At 50.0% G+C, this 19,882-nt stretch overlaps 2 protein-coding genes across 9 annotated transcripts; both read right to left on the bottom strand.

Annotated features, from left to right (window-relative positions):
• Window positions 1–4,103, bottom strand: FBXO39 (F-box protein 39). Of its 4 annotated transcripts, XR_009516919.1 has the most exons (4): window positions 3,078–4,103; window positions 2,023–2,199; window positions 1,161–1,244; window positions 1–43 (listed from the first exon to the last, which is right to left on the bottom strand). XR_009516919.1 is itself a non-coding variant. In XM_059996688.1 (3 exons), the coding sequence occupies exons 1-3, from the start codon at window positions 4,101–4,103 to the stop codon at window positions 1,514–1,516; spliced, it is 1,332 nt and encodes a 443-aa protein (XP_059852671.1). In that variant the 3' UTR covers window positions 1,502–1,513. The 4 variants fall into 4 exon arrangements, 3 of the variants coding, with proteins under 3 accessions (XP_059852671.1, XP_059852672.1, XP_059852670.1); XM_059996688.1 differs by lacking the exons at window positions 1–43; window positions 1,161–1,244 and adding an exon at window positions 1,502–1,642; XM_059996689.1 differs by lacking the exons at window positions 1–43; window positions 1,161–1,244 and adding an exon at window positions 1,538–1,622.
• Window positions 4,104–7,908: 3,805 nt separating this feature from the next.
• Window positions 7,909–19,675, bottom strand: XAF1 (XIAP associated factor 1). 5 transcript variants are annotated; one of them, XM_059996684.2, is made up of 9 exons: window positions 18,601–19,675; window positions 15,900–16,035; window positions 15,661–15,705; window positions 15,304–15,360; window positions 14,749–14,944; window positions 13,496–13,581; window positions 10,295–10,636; window positions 8,483–8,555; window positions 7,909–8,369 (listed from the first exon to the last, which is right to left on the bottom strand). In XM_059996684.2, exons 1-8 carry the CDS (start codon window positions 19,104–19,106, stop codon window positions 8,499–8,501), a joined length of 1,425 nt encoding a protein of 474 aa, XP_059852667.1. In that variant the 5' UTR covers window positions 19,107–19,675; the 3' UTR covers window positions 7,909–8,369; window positions 8,483–8,498. The 5 variants fall into 5 exon arrangements, with proteins under 5 accessions (XP_059852667.1, XP_059852664.1, XP_059852669.1 ...); XM_059996681.2 differs by having other exon boundaries at window positions 15,577–15,705; XM_059996686.2 differs by lacking the exon at window positions 15,304–15,360.
• Window positions 19,676–19,882: the final 207 nt, after the last annotated feature.

Genomic DNA, 19,882 nt, shown 5'->3' on the forward strand with positions numbered 1-19,882 from the left:
AGCATTGCGGGGACATTCAGATATGACAGTGAATGTGGAAATCCTGTGAAAATTGAAAAGCACTGGATAAATATGAACTTGAACAAAGACCTGAAAAGCTAAGCATAAATATGGACACAACATACAAAAGATAAGATAAAATCGCAAGTGAGACACTTGTCAAAATGTTCTGAGATACATTCATTTTTATCTATTGGAAACCCCCCCATAAGCAACTATATGCACAAAAATCTCAAAAGACCAAAAGCAATCTATGTCAATGGCATGGGCTTAGGAATTTACCCTTATTCCCCGTTTAAAACCCATCAGATTTCCCTGTGACTATAAAAATAACACATGGTCTTTGTAGAAAATTTGAGAGATAGGGGAAAGCATGAAAAGGGAAATAAAAATCACCCATAATCCCACCAGCCAGAGATAACTATTAAGATTTTTGGTATATCTCTTCTATGCTTAAAAAAACCCCTGTAGGGCTTCCCTGGTGGCGCAGTGGTTGAGAGTCCGCCTGCAGATGCAGGGGACGCGGGTTCGTGCCCCGGTCCGGGAAGATCCCACATGCCGCGGAGCGGCTGGGCCCGTGAGCCATGGCCGCTGGGCCTGCGCGTCCGGAGCCTGTGCTCTGCAATGGGAGAGGCCACAACAGTGGGAGGCCCGCGTACTGCAAAAAAACCCACAAAACTGTGTTTGTGTTTTTACATGATCGGTATCACGCTAAACACAGTTTCACTTAACATCACATTAGGAATAGTTCTCCAGGACATTACAGATTCTTTGTGAATATGAGTGTAAAGGCCACTTCTGGTTCAGCCCCACATGAGAACTGAACGTTTGTAGCAGGCTGGGCGCCATGCTGCCTGGATGGGGAATAAAGGAGACCCCAGAAAAGCAGATGTGGGAGACCCAAGTCCACAACACTGATAAATTAGGGGCTGATCTCCTGTGGGAGGGAGTTCCCGCTCTGAGCAGGCTCCTTCTAAACAAGGGAATTTCCCTGCTTCACTCTAGGATGTGCTGGTGAATTTCTTTCATCTGAGATCAGGCCTGGCCAGCGTCAGTGGCAGAAGGCTCTCATGTGAAGGTCAGCCGGGATAGAAAGTGTTTCTGAACTGACGCTGACAGTCAGTGGAAAATGCAGCTCCATTTGCTCTCTGGCTACTTACACCTTTTCCGGAGGGAGATTAGCAAGAGTCAGGGTCCCCGAGTAAGACACTGCTCCAAGCGGCTTTGGGCTTTCAGTTCTGTGGCTGAGTGAGGGTCAAAAAGCAAAACCAAATGACAAAAAAAAGAAATCACACCCAGATAGTTGGTAAATATAGCACTTTAAAGTCACCTGGGGTCTTCACATGACCAGAAGTCCCAGCCGTTGCTGGGGTGTCATGTTGGTGTGAAACTAGCAAAGAGGAGAGAGAGGAGAAAGAGGGCTGGGGGTAAGGGATGCCCGAAGTGTCATTCTGTGAGGCTCGGATTGTCAAGGTCAAAGTGCTCTTGGCTTTCTTCCTCTGGAGAGCGCTCCTTACGTCATGCAGTAAGCGACGGAAAAATAGTTAAACTCTGAATCGATCAGCATTCTGTACTTCCTGTAAATATGCCGCAGTGTCCTGTCCTCTTCAGGCGTCTCATATCTGTTTGTATAAATTCTCACCTGTGCCGATAGACAAACACCCCCGCGTGTGCGCACGCACACACACACACGCGCGCACACACACACACACACACACACACGCACACACACACAGTGGCTACATCACCCAGACCCCAAAGACAATCTGAAATGATGTACACGTACAATTGTTGGCAGAACCAGGAAAAGCCCAAGCCCAGCTAAGGATGAAACCTCCAGATTCCCTTCCGTGAAATTGTTAACTTCCAATGGACGGACTTGTGAGACATCCAGCCCCCATGCCCTGCCTCGCTCCTGACCTTCATCCCAGAGCAGGAACGCTGGGGCTGGACGCCTGCCCGCCCAGGGGCCTGGATGCCCTTGCCCGATCCCCGTGGAACCCACCCCGGGCGGGCTCTTACCTTGAGTGTGCGCAGGGCACACCGCCCTTCTTCCTGACTCTTCAGGATCTGCTCCACAAAGTTAACATCAAGGAAAGCCCAGATGTTGAAGTAAAACAACTCCCTGCAGGATAAGATGAGGAGGTGCAGCTCCTCGTCCAGAGACTCATGGTTGTTGTTGAACTCAAAACTTAGTTTCTGGAAAAGCACCAGAGGGGAAGACGGATGTGGACAGAGATGCTGGGACTGGTTGGATCATTCCATAACACTTTCATGACCCGGCTTTGGCCTGGTAGCCCATGGTGGTTCAAGTGCTTTAGATAAGGGGCACTGGACAAGCAGTGGTCGGAAGAAGGGATTTGGGAATGAAAGTGATCTCATCCAAATTTATGAGACTTGGAGTTTCAAGGCAATGTATCTGGAGTCTGGAGACCAAAGTGGTGGTCCTGGCCCTGCGATGGACTAACCAGGTGGCCATGGGCAGCACCGAACGGCTATGATGTCAGCCTGCCCACTGCAGGGCTGTGTGAGCATCAATGAGCTCTTAGCACTTTGTCATCCCTCACTGTTCGTAGTGGTACTTATACGCTTGAGTATCAACCCTCACAGCTGAGAGGTCTTCGGCGCGGGGACAAAATGATCCTGATTTTATAGATGGGGAGCTGCCCACACCTCTGAGCTCTTCTGTAACTTGGGTCAAATTTGGCTTTTTGCCTGGTGTGGAGTCACACTGGGGCCTGTGTGCTGCTGTGGCTGGGTGGAGAAGCAGAAGCTGCTGACCTGCTTCTCACCTGTAGAGGCACCTGCGCGCTCAGGCCTCACAGCTCTGAGCCAGGGATATAGGCGCTCTCCTTGGTTGACAGACAATCAGGAATTGGTTCCACGTCTAGGAAGTGAGCAGTAGCTTTTGTCCTCTGCTGCGGTCTTGGGGACCGGGCGAGGCTTAGTTTGGTGACGTTTCCCAGAACCTCAATTTGACCTTGAGTGAGCGTGTGCAAGCCCAGGCAAGAGCAGGGAGCAGGAACCTGAGGGGCAGCCGCTCCTCACAAGCCTCCCAGCCCTCAGCTCATACCTACCTGCAGAGTGTGCCGGAAGGTGGGCAGGAGATCCGTCAGAGTGGGCTTCATGGACCAGTCGGGGTTGCTGAAAGAGCAGTTTCGCAGACTGATGCTCCTGATCGGGATCTCCTGTAGGAGGATCCGGGCCAAGCGCTCATACTGCACGACTTTCTCAAAGACGAAGTTGACTTTCAGCTTGGTGGCGTACCTGGCCAGCTTGGCCCAGGACATGCCCCAGACGACCTGCCCGTGGGGGTCATGAACGTGGCACTTGATGTTCATGCTCCAGAGGGTGCTGGCATTGTTCTCACCCAAGTTCTCCAGCAGCTCATCGGAGATGCAGTTGTAGTTGAGGGTCAGGGACACCAGGTTGCGGAACGTGGCCATGGTCTGGTTGAACTGGGGGCTGCTGTAGACAGCGAGGCGGTGGCTGAAATAGTCCTCGATGTTGAGCTCTGACACCGCACTCTCTGTCCGTAAGTAGCTCAGGGAGTTGAGGATGTGGCAGCCCTGCTCCACGGTGAGCCTGGCCCCTTTTAGGTTGAGATGATCCAGGTGTTTGCCCATTTTCTTCAAGAAGGAGCTCAAGCTTTTCAAGAACAAGCTTCTGACGCTGTTCCTCCAGACCAGGCGGTCCAGTTCCAGGTACTGGATGGAGAGAGATTTCAGACGGTTGTTTCTCTTGCCCAGACACGACAGAAGGCCTTGCATGGTGACCTGGAACTTCTTGGTCAGGACAACGCTGTAAGGAGTCAGGAATTTGATCTCCAGGTGCTCCAGATAACGACCAAATTTCTTAACATACCAAACAGCCGACTCAAATTCGTACGCGTGTACCCTGGAATGTCTCCCACTAAATGTGATGGCCCTGTATCGCCAGAGGTCGGCCGAATACATCATCTGGTTCCACCTTCTGCAGACAAGGGCTGCTCTGGACCTGTCCTTGTCTCCCAGCCACCAGAAAATACGATGTAGGCACACATCGGGCAGGGTGGCCCAGCAGCTCTGGTCTTGGGGCTGGGTCAGTTGGCCTTCTTCGTCCATCAAGGAACCGGGATGTCCACTGCAGCTGTGTGGTAGGCAGGGCTTCCAAAAATGAGGAAAGAAAAGCAATCACTTGTTTTCTGTGGGGAGTAAAAAGGAAGAACCATTACCTGCCAAACACGTATTAAACCCAATGGAACAAACTTGCACTATGGCCCCATGTGTTGGTACTGGGCTGGTGCAGGGGATGCAATGATAAATCCACCATACTGTGCACACCTGCAAGGAGTCACAGCCTATCAGGGGTCTGTCAGGGACATAGACCAGGACTCAATGACAGCACTGTGGGAGGCATGAAAATCCTCAGGCATATTCATGGTGCAGGGTGGCACAAACGGGGGTATTAGTTCTGTCTGTGTAAGAAGAAGTAGAGAGGGCTGCTCAGAGGAGGTGGCATCTGAGCTGGGTTTTGCAGGGTGAGTAGGATTTGCAAGGCAGACAGGTTGGTGGTGGAGGAACTGGTATATTCCAGGCAGAGGGAACAAGATGGGCAAAGCCACAGAACTGTGAGTATGCGTGATGTGTTCACATTCACGGAACTAAAAATTGCTTGGAGCTTAACTTGTGAGGGTCAGGGAGTGATGGAACTGGAGCTGGAGCAGTGGGAAGTGCTGGTTCAAGGGCATCATTCAAGATGTTCTGAATGATGTGATAAAGGCCGTGTCCTACAGCCAGGGATTCTCACTGTCCCCTCTCCCTAAGACTTTGGAATTCTGACATCTTCTCTGGATGAGAATCAGTGTCTGTGTTGAGCAACATTGCTGATGGCTCTGTTTATATTCAAAAGGTGCAGCAGCAGAACAAAAGTGGAGAACATCAGCTGAGGTCAGGGCAGGTCGAAGGATCACACGCCCAGAAGCGACGTGGTCAGTCTTGAGGTAAAGAAAGAATACTCTGGGTGAATGGAGGAAGGATGGTCCATAGTAGAGGCCAGGCTTGAAGCCTGGGACTAGGGTGGCATTATAGTGGGAATCGGGGTGGGTAGACATGATTTGGTAACTGGTGAACACCTGAACTGGGAGGACTGAAAGGTCTCTGACTTGGCTGTTGGATTGCAGGTGGTATCCCCAGCCAGGCTAGGGAGTCCCAGGGAAGAACTGGGCTAAGGCCCCGCCAGATACACTGAGCCCTCGGTCAGACTTTTCATAGCCATCTGCTGTAATCTTCATGGCTTTGCTTTCAATGTTTCCCCTGCCTGAGAACTACCCTCCTTTTCTTTATGTCTCCCAAACCCCCCATTTTTAAAGTTCAAGCCCTACCACTCCATAAAGCTTTTATTGGCTTCTTTACCAGGTAACCCAAGATCATTCATTGTGGTTCACAAAAACTCAGAGCTGGAAGAGATCTGAAAATTGATTTTTTTTTTTTTAACCCGTGGAAACTAGGCACAGAGAGGTGAAGGGGCAGCAAGTTAGTAACAAGACTCAGGCTAGACCTGGGCTTTCTTACTCTTTCTCTTATACTTTTTTCCTACGTCCACTTTTCAGGCCTTGGGTTCAGAGGGACAAGTTAATCATAATTTTCAGTTCGGGACAGACACTTGTCTGTGCAAGACCGCTCTTTGATTCTATTTATTCATTTATTCCCTTTTAATTCTATGTCCCACTCCATTGCTCCCCACCACAGGCAACTATTCCAGGGTGTTTGATGCGCTGCTTTTTGGTTGTGTGCGCGCTTGCCAAATGTGTGTTCAGCGTCCGTAAGCATCATTCACGTTGCCCTGCGTACGGCTCACACGGCATCTGTCATCTGAATAGACCCGGCGGTGGGTATCCCCTTCTCTCTCTTACCCACTCTCCCTGTGATGGACCCCCAGGCCTCTTCCAGCTCCCCACGACAGCACAGTGGCGATGAGCATCCTCAAGCAAGCTCCCGTAGGGGACCTATTTGGGGGTCTTCCCCTGTGCCTCTGTCCTCCCTACCCCATGATCACCTACAGAACAGTTTGGTCCCTGCCTCCAGCCGGCCCTCCCATCTCCCACCCAGACAGACTTCCACACGGGAACTGGTAGCAGCCTGCCCCCACCCAGGACACAGGGCTCCAGTGGGGTCAGCCGGCTCCCCTTCTCTTTCCCCTCTCTCTGTGTCCATCCTTAGTATAATCTTAGTATAATCTAAGCCTTTCTCTCCCAGAAACCCACACACTCCTTGAGACTAGGGACAGCCTCATTCTTCTTTTGAGGAAGTTCTTAAACATTTAACTAATGAAGAAATAAGATTGTGTCTTCAATCACATATAAACTGCCCGGGGCTAGGGGACTCCACGGCACTTAGTAAGGAGCCAGTCACCTAAGAGATGCTCAAGAAAAGCTAAACCAGGGACTTCCCTGGCGGTCCAGTGGTTAGGACTCCTCACTTCCACTGCAGGCGGCACCAGTTAGATCCCTGTTCAGGGAACTAAGATCCCACAAGCCTCCCAGAGCGGTCAAGGGAAAAGAAAAGAAAAGAAAAGAAAAGAAAAGAAAAAAGAAAAGAAAAGAAAAGAAAAAAGAAAAGAAAAAAGCTAAACCAGTTAGAAAGCTAATCGAAGCCCTTTGACCCAGCAAGGTCACAGGGTCTGAAGAATTATACGACACTTTAAGCCATGGGGGGCAGGGGGATTGGAAGAATATCTTTGGTGGGCTGGAAAAGGTGTTGCAAGTGGTCCAAAAGTCATGTCACCGCCTGGAACCTCCCCTCTTGCAGCTTAGTGGGTTGGATCCTGGTTCTGTCAACTGCGGTATGTGACCTTAGGCAAGTTAATTAATTTATTTATGCCTCAGTCTCCACATCTGTAAATATGGGTAATAATAGTACCTTTCTCCTAGCGTTGGGGGGATTAAACGGGCTGATATACGGAAAGCACCAGAACAGTGCCTGGCACACAGTAAATGTTATACAAGTGTTTGCTGCCATCAGAATGTGGGTGGCAAGGTGCTTCCAAAACATCCCTGTAGGGAAGGTATTTACAAATGGGAGGTTAGGAAAGTGTCCCGGTGAGATGGCGTGCTAGGCGGGGAGCGGGATTCCAACCCAGCCTAAGGAAGCTGGAACCTAGGCTGGGTTTACCACGTCACACAGCTGCCGAGCCTGGGAGGAAACCTACGTGTCCGATCACCCGGGGAGGGGAGGTGGCCCAGGAGCCTTGCGTGGGCGGCAGGTGAGGAGGGCAGCCCCGCACCCCCGCGCTGGCCTCGGGGCGTTCCCGGCCTGCGCCCGCTCGCGTCGCCGTACCCGCCGCTCGCTGCTCGGGCTGCTGGGACCGCGAGCGCCGGCCTGCTGCGCCCGCGCCGCCTCGGCTCCGACGCCACCGGCGGTGGGCTCCGCGCCCGGCCCCGCAGGGGCTAGAGGCCGAGGGGCCGGCCGCCTTTGTGACGCGCCCCCACTTGCCGGGCTCTGCTCAAGCCCGCGGCCGCGGGGCCCAAACCTGGGGCTGCCAGCTCAACCGATCGTGCGCATGCGGGTCAAGACGGGTCCCCGCGCAGGTGGCCCGGGAAGGCGCCCTGGCCGGGGGGACCAGAGGCGGAAGGCTGGGCCCCGCGACCCCTGCCCGTCCCTCCTCTTGCGAGGAAGAGGTTCTGCCCCCAGACTTGGGGCGCAGGCCCGCGCAGTCGCCACCTTTCCTGTCCTGACCCATCCTCGGGGTCCTGTCCAGTCCCGGGGACCCAGCATGCGGGGCCTCTCTTCGGGAAACCACTGTCGCTGCCGACCTAAAGAAAGTCTTAAGCAAACCTGACTTCGACAACTTGACAAAGCTTGAGAAATGCCCCACTTTTCCAGTTTCGGGAGGGTGGGGTGTCCTGGGCCCTTCCTTCCCTGGTGGGGTCTGGGGTCTCCCCACGGGCCAGGCAGAAAGGTAGGGTGTGCTGTTTGCTGGGAGGTGGGCTGCATCTCTAGGTGTCTCCCAACTAACAGCCCTCACTAGCACGTCTTTGTGCTTTCTGGCTCTCCCCTGCCACCCAGCCTAATTTTTCTCTTCCTTTCTCCCCTTTCTTCTTTGCTGCCACTCCCCTTTCCTTGCCGTGCTAGCCGCTGCCATCCGTGGCCCTGGAAAACCAATGAAAAATCTACAAAAAGGTGGAGGACAAGTTTTCAGGGAGGGCTTTTTTATTCTTCGGGGACAAAGCTGGGTTCCCTAAGGTGTCCAGGCTGTGTGGAGCCTAGACGCTTGATCAGAATTCTCAGGCAGAAGGGTCAGAGCCCTTTTTTCTTCTGGTTTATCTGGAGCTCTTGGGGAAACCAACATCTCGGCTCAAAAGGAGGAAAACAGAATCCAAACCTTTTCTTCTACAAGAAAGAAACCCAGTGAATAAAACCCATCTCTTTTCACAAGGAAAGACTAGCACAGAAAGCAAGCAGAAAAACCAGGGTAAAAACAAAATCTTCTAAATCCGTTGTACCTTTTCTTTTCCAAAGCTAGCTGGAACTTCTCGCTTGTTTTCCTTTTGATGAAGCTAACCACCAGCATTTCTCCTAAAGAAATGGACATTAAAGAAGGTCAGTGTGTTTAAAGTGGGGAGTGTTAGTTCCTAGGATATCTCTGGGCAATCCTATCCCCAGTTCCCGGAGCAGGAACCCTGAGCTACAGATGGCATAGAAAATGTATGGAGCCCAGTGAGCCATGAGGGGTCTATGGGAGGCTTGGGACAATGTTTAATAGAGGCCTATCTATCACCATGAGGCGGGTGGATGAACAGTTTAGAGGATACCCACACCATGGACTCTTATGCCATTAAAAAGCGGGGGGCAACATCATTTGACTTGGAGGGATGTCCTTGGGTATTGATGAATCATAACATTAAGATGCAAAGAAATGTGTATAATTGGACTCCAACTGTGTATGTGTGTGAGTGGTTACACAACAGAGTTGCCAGATAAAATACAAGATGTCCAGTTAATTTCAGAGAAACAAAGAATGCTTTTTGTATGTCTCATGCAATTATTTTATAGTTATTTCTGTCCCAAGTAATGAATTTTTATTTGCTAAATTCGGCGACCCTATTATGTAAGGATGGAGGGAAGTACGGAAGGAAATTTCAAAGTGTGGGAGGCAAGGAAATACGGCACTAATAACACCCCCAGCAAGTATGAAATTCACTCAGCTTTGTAAAATCAGGTGCTGTGTGCATATAGAGAAGAAGTTAGAAAAAACAAGATCTAGGTCTACTTTTTTGTAAGGAGTGTGCATCATATATTCAGTGAAAAAGGCAAATGGCAGAGTAATGAATATAGGAAGATGATATATAGGGGAAAAGAAAAAACAATTCAAACCCCATAGAGGCTTGTTCGTGTTTGTGTGAACAGTTAAAGCTTTGGGAGGACACCCACCAGGATACTGAAACTAGCATCTCAGGGCGTGGGACTGGGGAAGGGGGGTGGGGGTGGGGGAGGATGAGCCTTATCTTTCTATTTGTTTGTATGGTATCCTGTCAACTGGTTACAACAAAATCTAGTATTTAGTAGTATCCAGTACTTTTGTATTTTGAAAGACATCAAATAATGAAAGCTTTTTTTTTTTTTTGAGTGAGGCATCCTGTTTGGGGCTTAAAAGCATAAGCTTTGGAACTATATACACATGTATTTTAGGCTGGATTCTGCCACTCTCTAGTTGTATAATCCTGGGGAAGCTACTCAACCTTTCTGTCTGGCTTCCTTATCTGTAAGATAGGGATAAAATACCTGCATGCTTTTTATAATGATTAACCATTTGTAAAGAGCTTTGCATTGTAACTGGTGCATAATGGTTAACTACCTCATACTAATTCTTATTATTATTGGAAAATAATCTAGGATGTAAAAAATCAGGCTTTTGAGGCTGCAAATCCTGATCTGCTGGAGGTAAGATACCAACTGACTTAGTATCTTGACCAAGGCTCTCATCTCTGGGCCTGGATTGCCTTATCTACGCTATGACCCAGACAGCTAGATTGGGTATGCTCTGTCCATTTGTTTGCTCCACAGTTTTGGGGCATTTGCTGTGGTTATTTCCTGGGCTGCGAACTGGAGATACAGAGATGAAAGATCTGGCTCTGCCTTCAGAGGTGGGAGATGATGCACATATATAACCAGGTGATAGGTGCTATGAGAATGGATTTGGACACACAGAGAAAGGGGAGATAAAGATGTCTGAGAATATCCTGCAGGTCTTGGATTTCTTTAAACACTGTCCAGATGGCTCCCAGCCGGATGAGGAGAGAATGGAGGCTGGGTACCTGATGTTGGGTTAGCGTTGGCAGGGGAAGTACGATGCCACACTGAGAACACCTCCTCAGAATGTCATAGGCTGTCTCGTCTTCTACAGGAGAGGAGCCCCTGAGCTTGCCATCAGACTTCAAAGGCAGATCCGTGGTTTTGTTTGTGCCTCTTGGTGCCTGCCGCGTTGACTTTTCAGAAAGAAGGGGAAATCTGCTTGTATTTTTCGTCTTTGGACGGACATCTTTCTCTGCTGTGGAAGTTTGATCTTCAGCAGACTGACTTGAAAGGGATGAAGGAGGAATATCTGGTTTCCCAACTGGAGAATATGTCACAGAGTCTGAGATTGGACGGCATCTGTCCTGCAATTATGAGTCATACTTCAAATATTAAAATGACCTCAGCTTTAATGGTGGACAATACAATAGGCAAGACAACCTGAAATATTCCCACTCTGAAATGCTGGATAAAATACGACATTCACTGAGCTGACTTTGCAAGCAAGCAAGGTCCATGTTCCAGGAATGAAGACCTGACCTGTTAAGCACATGAGCTGACACTTCAGGAGGAGATGTGGGGCCAATCTTGTATCTAAGAGCTTGGATAAGAGAAGAGTCCCATCCACACAAGATGTGGAATTGGAAGTAAGATTCCCCTTTCCCTGCGTAAAGCTGGGAACCTTGAAGGCTAACCTGTGGTGGCTAAGAGAAAAGAATCGGCTAATTGGAAAAGGAAAGTGGCAAGAGAGCTTGTCTACCTTGGACTAGAAATTGAGGGTGCGGAAGCGAAACTGACACTCCTGAAAACTCAAAATCCAAGGCTCATGCCATTCTTGTATTTGGGGTTCAGATTTACAAAATCCTCAGGCTCTGGGAATACCCAAGCAGAAGAATTCATGTAAAATTTGGGATGTATGGCAGAAGCAATCACAAAATCCCTCTGGAGGTTACATAATCCCAAACTAGGTCATACAGGATTCTCACAGATAGAGTCTCACCAAATAGAAGCTCGTGATTCAAATGTACACACAAGGAAACACTCTACCTTGGGTAAGAGTCACAGACACAACCATTAGCAGGATTAGTCTCCAAGGAGTTCAGATAACAGAACTATAGGAGAAAGACTGTAAAATAAATTAATTAAAAATGATTCAAACAAGAGAAAAGAATATGACCCTATGAAAAAAAGAGTAGGTGAATTTGAAAGAGAGATAAACAGAACTTCTTGAAATGAAAAATACAGACACTGAACCTCAATGGATAGGCTTAAAAATAGCAAGTTAGATTTGGCCAAGAAAGAATGAACTTGAAAATAGGATTTGAGGAAATTATTCAGAACATAGGAGAGAGGAAGAGAAAATGTGAAAGGTTAAGGGACACGAGGATAGAACGAGAAGGCCTGATGTACATCTAATATGTTCCACAGAAAGAGTTGGGAGAACATGGAGGGGTTAGGGAAGATTGGGGATTCCAAGAGATTAGAGCTGAGACTTTTCAGAACTGATTAAGGCAGAACGAAATCTTTAGATTTGGGCAGGAGAAATTCTGAAGAAGAAAGAAAAAAATAAACACACTTGAGCATATTGTTTTAAGCAGGATGAATAAAAAGAAATCTTCTCTTGGATGCATTGCAGTGAAACCAGGAAGATCAAAAGCAAAGAGGATCTTGAAATCAACCAAAGAAAAAGGGTTATCCACAAGAGAATGGCAGTTACACTGAGAGCAGACTTATCAACAGCAATCATGGAGGTGGGAAGACGGTGGAATAAACTTCAAAACGCTAAGAGAAGATAACGGTTAACGTAGAATTGGACACCCAGTTAAACTACCATTCAGTAATGCAGGAAAAAAGTACCTGTGCAGGCAACTAAAAATTTACTCCTCACAGCTTCTTGCTGAGGGAACTACCTAGACGTGTATTTCAGGAAGGGAGAAATCCTACCCAGACGGAAAGCTTGGGATGAACGTGAGCAAAGAGAAAGGTGAATGTGTGAGTATATCCAAGCAGGCATGAATTGCATAAAATGACAATGATAATAATGACTAAAGAGGGATAGTATGAAAACAAGGTGAGGGGCTTCCCTGGTGGCGCAGTGGTTGAGAGTCCGCCTGCCGATGCAGGGGACATGGGTTCGTGCCCCGGTCCGGGAGGGTCCCACATGCCGCGGAGCGGCTGGGCCTGTGAGCCATGGCTGCTGGGCCTGCGTGTCCGGAGCCTGTGCTCCGCAGTGGGAGAGGCCACAGCAGTGAGAGGCCCGTGTACCACAAAAAAAAAAAACAAACAAAAAAAACAAGGTGAAACTAAATTCCATAGCATTTACATATAAGGCGGGAATAGAGAATCGGAGTCAACATGTTCTCAAATCCATATATTGTTTGTAAGGAGGGTAGGGAATATGATTAATTTAGACTTTATTAAGTCAAGTATTCCTATTAAAATGCACTAAATGTCACTAATGGTAAACTTTATATGTATTGTCCCACAATAAACAAAAAGGTCTAGATCATCCCTAGGGTCTCTTTAGTTCTGATATTCATGTTTGTCTGAATTGAAGGGTAAAGAAAGAACAAACAGCGCTCCATCGAAGCAGAAGGAAATGAGTTCTTTGGAGAGAAGCCTTAGGAAGTTTCCCCAGAAAGAAAATGCTCCATCCTGCAAAAGAAGGGAGCAGCTTGGCACGGGCTAATGCACTAAAACGTGCTCCGAGTGATGGAGGGAGGAGTCTGTGAATGTTCCCAGGCAAAAGCAATCAATCAATCAATCACATCGTGACATCTTTACAAGAGTCCCCCTTTTGGTACCTAGCCCTGATACCAGTTTCACTGTGGGAAGATGGAGAAAGTTGTTAACTTTTTCGAGGGAGCTCACAGTCTAATTGAGAAGACTCCCGCATGGGACAGAAAATAATAAGGCAGGTCCTATTAAGGACCAAATTGCCATGGCCAGGCCCTGAAGGCTGAAGATGTTTGGAGGTGATCAATGATAGCTGGACTGGTCAGGGAGGCTCCTTGAAGGGCTGGCACGATGGGAGACCAATGATGTGTGCTAAATTAGCCTACACCAATTCACAACATCCCTTTTTGAACAAAGCAAAACTAAATATGGGAACCTCTGTTATCCATGCTGTGTAAAGTTGGACCCGGAATCTACCTTTCCTATCACTCTTTTTGGAATATAGACTAGCTATTGGCACCATTAGAAAATAACTAATTTCTACTCACCACATGGTGGAAATACTTATTTCCTGGGATCATTTGGTTGCAATAATGACAGCAGATGTTGCTTTCAGGAGCTGGAATTCTCTTCCCTGAAAAAGCATGGAAACAACAGCACAAATGATTGCCCTTGACAATGGCTAGCCCGACTGTCCCACAACCGCGTACATGGCCTGCAGTCCTGATGATGAACTGTCCCCGGCCTGCCGTGAGTGTCCTGCACGGCCAGGGTCCTTGGCCACACAGGCCACCCACAGCAGGAATCACCCACATCATTTCCTTTAAGCTGCAAAAGTGCACTCGGGGCAGCACACAGCCCTGATGAAGAGACATTTTCCTGGCGCAGGACTGGTTTCTAAGGAGACAGAAGGAGCCGTTACCGCAGATGCCAGCCCCGTCCGGTCTGACTGCTCTTTCATTTCACCGGTCTCTGAGCTCTGTGATCAAACGAGGAGTTATTGCACACATCTTTGTTGACTGTGTTGAAGCTGTGTTGTGTTGTCTTGTTGAAGTTGTGTTGTGTTGGTGAAGTTGTGCTGAAGAGCCGTTTGTGGGCTGTGTTGAAGCCCAGCCATGCTGGAAATGTCCACGCATCTCAAGCGCTCCAGTTTTTCATTTGGCGATTTTAATAAAATCGTTTACCAGGAGAGACTTACCATCCAAAGCATTTTAGGCTCTCTCCATGTGTTACTGTGTTACTAAAACAACCAGTGAACACAAGACCTGTCACATTGCTGTCCTCCGTAAACACATCTCATGAAGAGGTAACCAGGTCAAGACAACACACAGTGCTACCAGGCGGCCAACACATAGGCTCGAAGGTCAGGAGTTACAACTAGATCCCTTCTGTCCGCTGCTGATGGTGGTGAAATCTCCTGATTTGGTGTCAGGGAACTTGGATGTCCTGTCTGGTTTCTGCCTCTAGCAAGCCCTGTTTCATTCTATGCATAGGTTTCTCATCTGTAAAAGGATGCAGGTGGGTCTCTGCCAGGCTGGAATTGTGCTTGAGGGGTTCCAAGGAAGCCTCCCATTTTGTCGGGCCCCCATTGCCTCTGCACTCATCTGTGTAGCTCCCAGCCCCGCAGCTCCTGGCGTCTTGGTGTCCCTGGACCAGTCATTTAGAGACCACAGCAGACACACAAGAAGGCCACTCTAGTACGTGGTCCAGAGTAGCCAGATGAATTTGAGACACGTGTATCTGTCATCACACATGTCACCTGTCCTGCTGAGAGCTTACATCCCTTGCCACCCCTGCTCACCTTTCTGGAGCCGGGTCTGCTCACCGCAGCACTCGTCTCTGTGCCGGGCCAGCATGTGGAGCACGATGCGCTGGCCGCAGTCTGGGCAGACCTCCGTCCGCCTGCCGCAGGGGTGCTCGTGGATGTCCACCTTGTTGAGGCGCACGGCCAGCTCACAGAACTGGCACTCAACGGGGCGCTCCTGGCATTCCTTGGCCTGCGGGGAAGCAGGCGGGACGGGCATGGTCACTGGCCTGCAGTGACTGCAGTTGCGTTGGGGATATGAGCTTATTTCCCTGGGGGACTGAAGCCAGTAAGAGAAAGCAGGTGGGAAAGGCCAGGGGGTGGGGGGACTCTCCTTGGCAAACACGAGCTCTCTTGGGCTTGTGGACCATGGCAGGCCCTTCTGACGGGCATCCGGGGGCAGGAGGCCCTGTGATGAGCTAGTTCCCCATTGTGCCCCAGGCCTCCTTGGGCAAGAAGAGAGAGCTGGGGGAGGGGGAGGGGGGAGATCTTTATTACTGGCCCCTTCCCCTCCTCCTGGGCTTGGGAGAAGAAATCACAGCTGACTCTCACCTCGTGAATCTCCAGCAAGTGCTTTGGCAGGCTCTGCTGACACGCTGCGCACCCCACCTAAACACGGAGGGAGACGCTGGAGTCCCACCCAGCTCAGTGGCCCTGGCTGTGCGTGTCAGGTGCGGGGCTGTGAGCGCCTGGGGGCAGGAGTCAGGTTCCCTCGTCTCCCTGCAGCACCAGCCCTGTGCTCAAGGCACATCTGTGGGACCCGCTGAGTTGAAATGGGTGCCTGAGCTTGAGGATCTCCAGAAACAGCAGGAGAGAAAGGTTAACCTTTGACCAGCCTTGGCCATGAGTGCCTTCTAGAGCTCTCCTTTCCTGTCTCTCCTCTTGACGCATCTCGACGGAACATTTTACCTTGCCTGAAACAGGGACTCCCTTGCCTTGGCTGGACCCATTCGCCTGTAGGGAAAGGATAGGGGATGGGAAAACCAGGGTTGACTCAGTGCAGTATAAGAAAGGCAGATTTAACTACCCTTTCCACTTCACAGGGGGTGCTGGGTGCGGGGTGCCCACCTGAGACGGGCTGCAGTGCGGGCCGGGCTCCGGCTGGCCACCTGGTGCCCCCACCCCCATCCCTGTTTCCGCCTCCCCACCTGCTGGTGCCCGCCCCCGCTGTGCTCTTCCATCGTATCCTGTAGGACCGGTTCCTTGCACTCCGGACAGAGGACCTTGAAGAGCAGAGAGTGGGCCCCGTGGAGGGCCAAGTGGCCAGGGGCCCCGCTTCTTTTGCTGCAGGATCAAGAGGGAGGAAAAACAGGCTTATTTCATGGTAGAAAGCATGGAGCCGTATTTCGTCTCCACGGCTGCTGGATTAAGATCATTCAAGGCCTCAAGCGCTGAAAATATGATGACGATACCACCTGCCCCCCTTCCCCATGTTGGTCCTAGATCAGAACAGTGCAAAATCATAAAATAAGTGTAAGGATGCTCTGTAAACTCTTCTACTGCCTGGGGTGAGAGGGGGCGGGCAAGGAGGGGCGGGAGGCAGACGTTACAAAGCGGTCGGAGGAAACTTTTGGGGGGAATGGATACGTTCATCATCTTGATTGTGATTTGATGAAATATAATTTATATTTTGAGGCAGGACAAGAAAAAATTAAACATAAAATTCTCTCTGTGTTTGTTTGGGCCTCCTCCCTCCCTAACGTACGGTGTGCATCTGTATTACACATTAACCAGAGCTCCTCAAAGATGGGAGTGCCTGCTCGACGGTAAAGATCAATTTTTTCTTCCTTTCTTCTGAAGCTGGCAATGGAACTTCATAAAAGAATACGGTTCTTTCCCAGCCCCGTAGGGGTCCTAGTGACCGTGACTCGCTGTTTGCTTGGCACACTTTGTACGTGCTTACTTGGACTATGTATCCTTGGTGAATTTTTTGTGAAATATCAGTATATCTTTTTTTTTTTTTTTTTTTTTTGCGGTACGCGGGCCTCTCACTGCTGTGGCCTCTCCCGTTGCGGAGCACAGGCTCCGGACGCGCAGGCTCAGCGGCCATGGCTCACGGGCCCAGCCGCTCCGCGGCATGTGGGATCCTCCCGGACCGGGGCACGAACCCACGTCCCATGCGTCGTCAGGCGGACTCTCAACCACTGCGCCACCAGGGAAGCCCCAGTATGTCATTTTGATGTATGATCCTTTGTCTCAAAAATGTACATGACTGTGCCTTCGACTTTTAACTGGTGGGACTGTTCTCAGAGCTTTCTGAGAATCTGCTTCCTGGGTCATCACTCTCAGTGTGGCTTGAATAAAATTCCCTTTTGTTCTTCCTAACTTGATAGTTTATTGAATTTTAGTAGTCACGGTGATGGTTTCATGGGTATATATCTATGTCAAACATGTCAAATGGCGCACTTTAAAAGTGTACCACAGGGAGTTCCCTGGTGGCGCAGTGGTTAAGACTCCGCACTCTCAATGCAGAAGGCCCTGGTTCAACCCCTGGTCAGGGAACTAGATCCCACATGCATGCCACAACTAAGAGTTTACATGCCACAACTAAGGAGCCGGTGAGCGGCAACTAAGAAGGCCACCTGCCTCGACTAAGACCTGGTGCAACCAAATAAATAAATAAAATAAATATTTTTTAAAAGGTACCATAAATGCAGTTTATGTCAATTATACCTTGGTAAAGCTGTTTTTAAAATGAAATAACAAATATCAAATTCTTTCAAATATTTTGTCTATTTTCAAGCACTCCCCTGCTTGGCCCACAGCCAGTTGGAAATCCAGGCCTGCATGCCCACTCAGAGCCTTGCAAGGGCAATGCCAACTTTCAGAATCCCCATAGGGAGAGCTTCCCAGGTCTCCCAGAACGAGAAGCCATCTACCTTTCCCTGCCTTAAGGCTCACCTGTGCAACCCACAGAGAGGTTGAGACCCTTCTTGGAGACCCCAAAAAACACAAGCTTCTGACCCTCCCAGTTCCCAGGCAGGGTGTTTCTTAATACTCCTGCTTTCATTTCAACCAGCTCTTGCTTGTGGCAGCTTGGGAGAGAGGACACGTAGTGGCCACAGCTCTAAAGGCCTAAAGGATGATGAGAGCTGCCCGCCCATGTCCTGGGCACACGGGATGTGGCCAGAGGGGAGTAGCCAGAGCCTCACTCTGCTTGGTCTGAACAAGGTCTTGGCTTCTGCACAGCCCAAGCAGGTGGCACAAAAGCTGCTTCCCACTCCCTTCCTCTTCTTGCCCCTCTGCCCGGCCTGGCCCCTTTCTCCTTCTGTCCGGCCTGGCCCTTCAGCTCTTCTTCCTGAGCCGGTTCAGCCAGGAGGGTCTGCCTGGAGGAAGCTCTCTGGGAGGGATCCCCCTGGTTCCCACCACAGGTAGGGAGCTTCGAGAGTGAGGTACTTCAAGGGGCCAGGTCTCCCCGAGTTAGACGTGTGGTCTGGGACTCCTGCTCTATCCCCTCACCCTGCTCCACAGCACCCTCTCAAGGTGAGGGCGGGTGTGGTCCCGGACAACCTCCGTGGGCCCCTTTCTGTCTAAGACTGGTGTGAAGAGCATATGATCAGAACTCCAAGTTAGGACCCAAGTTCTGAAAAATATGAATAGCCCAGCAGGGACAGTTAGCCTGGCTGTTTGGCTTTAGAACTGTCCCAGAAAGACTGAAATATCTGGGGTGGGATGTTAGCCAACCCTGACCATCTCTCATCATCTTCCTACATCTCCTGAGTTTAAATCTTCCACCCTAGCCCTCCTGGGTACAAGGGCCCTTTTCTCTTAACTTCAGAAACAGCCTTATCCTGTCTGCCCCTCTCACTAGCCAGCCTCAGGTCGGCCGCCGGGAAAGCAACTTCTTACCAGTTCCTGCACGCCTGGAAGTTTCCCTCCATGTTCTGGTCTGCGGAGTCTTTCTGTTTCGAGGAGTTTCGGTTCTTGAGGGCAGAGAAACAAAACTGAAAGTGTTCCAACAACCCGGCCCACAGCCCGGGAAGGGAGGGGTTTTCAGATTTCTCAGCCCAGGGCTGCTCCAAGGTACCTGTGGCTGGACACTCCAGGAAGCCCCTCTGTAGCTCGGCCAGCCCAGCCAGCCCCTGCCGCCTCCCTCGGCCTGTGCTGCTGCCACCAGCTGTTTCTACGACCCCTGGGGTGGGAGCCAGAGGCCAGGCCTCCCACTGGGCAGCAGCCCCTCCCCTCACCCAGGCTGGCCTCACTGCATGCATGTCTCTCCATCCCCTTGCATAAAACACTGACCTCCCTCTCCTTCCTGGTCCTCTTGCTGGTCCTTTCTCTGCCGGGGAGAGAGCTGGCGTGCCCTGTTGAACTTGAAGGTTGTTCCCTGAGAGTGGCTCCTGGACTTCCTGCATCCTACTCCGGTCCCGGTCAGGGCCGGGAGAAATGGGGGATGCAGCGCGGTATGCGCCAAGACTACAGGCTTTGGAGACACATCGCTTAGCAGCTTGGTGACCTAGGGCAACTGCCTATGCCCCGAGCGCCTCTTTTCTCGCTTGTAAATAATTACAGCAAACGCAACAAGCGGGCAGGCAAATGAGGACGTCTTCAGACACAGAAACCACTGCACTGAGGGGTGATAGAACTCACACACATCGCCAGCCAACAGGCAGAAGAATCAGGCTTTGAACCCAGGCAAGGAGGCCCTAGGCTTGTCTCTCCCAGAATGGCCAGAGGGTCGGGAGATGGGAGTTCCAATCCTGAGAGTGGAACTGACTGGCAGCTTGAGTCACTTTAGCCTCTGGGCTTGTTTCCTCATTTTTCTGGCCTCAGCTGGGGACCTGGGGGACTTTGGGAGTCCAGGTGCTCCCAGAAACTGTGTGAAAAATTGCTTTCATCAGAGTACGTGGACTCAAAAGGAGTCCAGGACCCAGACAGTTATAAATGACTGGACTAATTGACCCCAAGATTTGAGATTCAAAGAAATCAAACTCTGCTAAAGGCAACACATGTCTAAAATTATACACACATAATTGGATCAAGTGAATATAGAACAGTTGTTTGTCTACTTGTGTTCTTTTCACGGGGAGAAGCAGGATGTAATTAGTTAGATAAATAAAAATGATAAAACAGTGTATCTAATCGCTCAGTGGGATTTGAAAAATTTGCAAATAATTGCAACCCCATCAGA

Source organism: Delphinus delphis, chromosome 19 (genome assembly GCF_949987515.2).
Source record: "Delphinus delphis chromosome 19, mDelDel1.2, whole genome shotgun sequence".
In the NCBI taxonomy this organism is placed as follows: domain Eukaryota; kingdom Metazoa; phylum Chordata; class Mammalia; order Artiodactyla; family Delphinidae; genus Delphinus; species Delphinus delphis.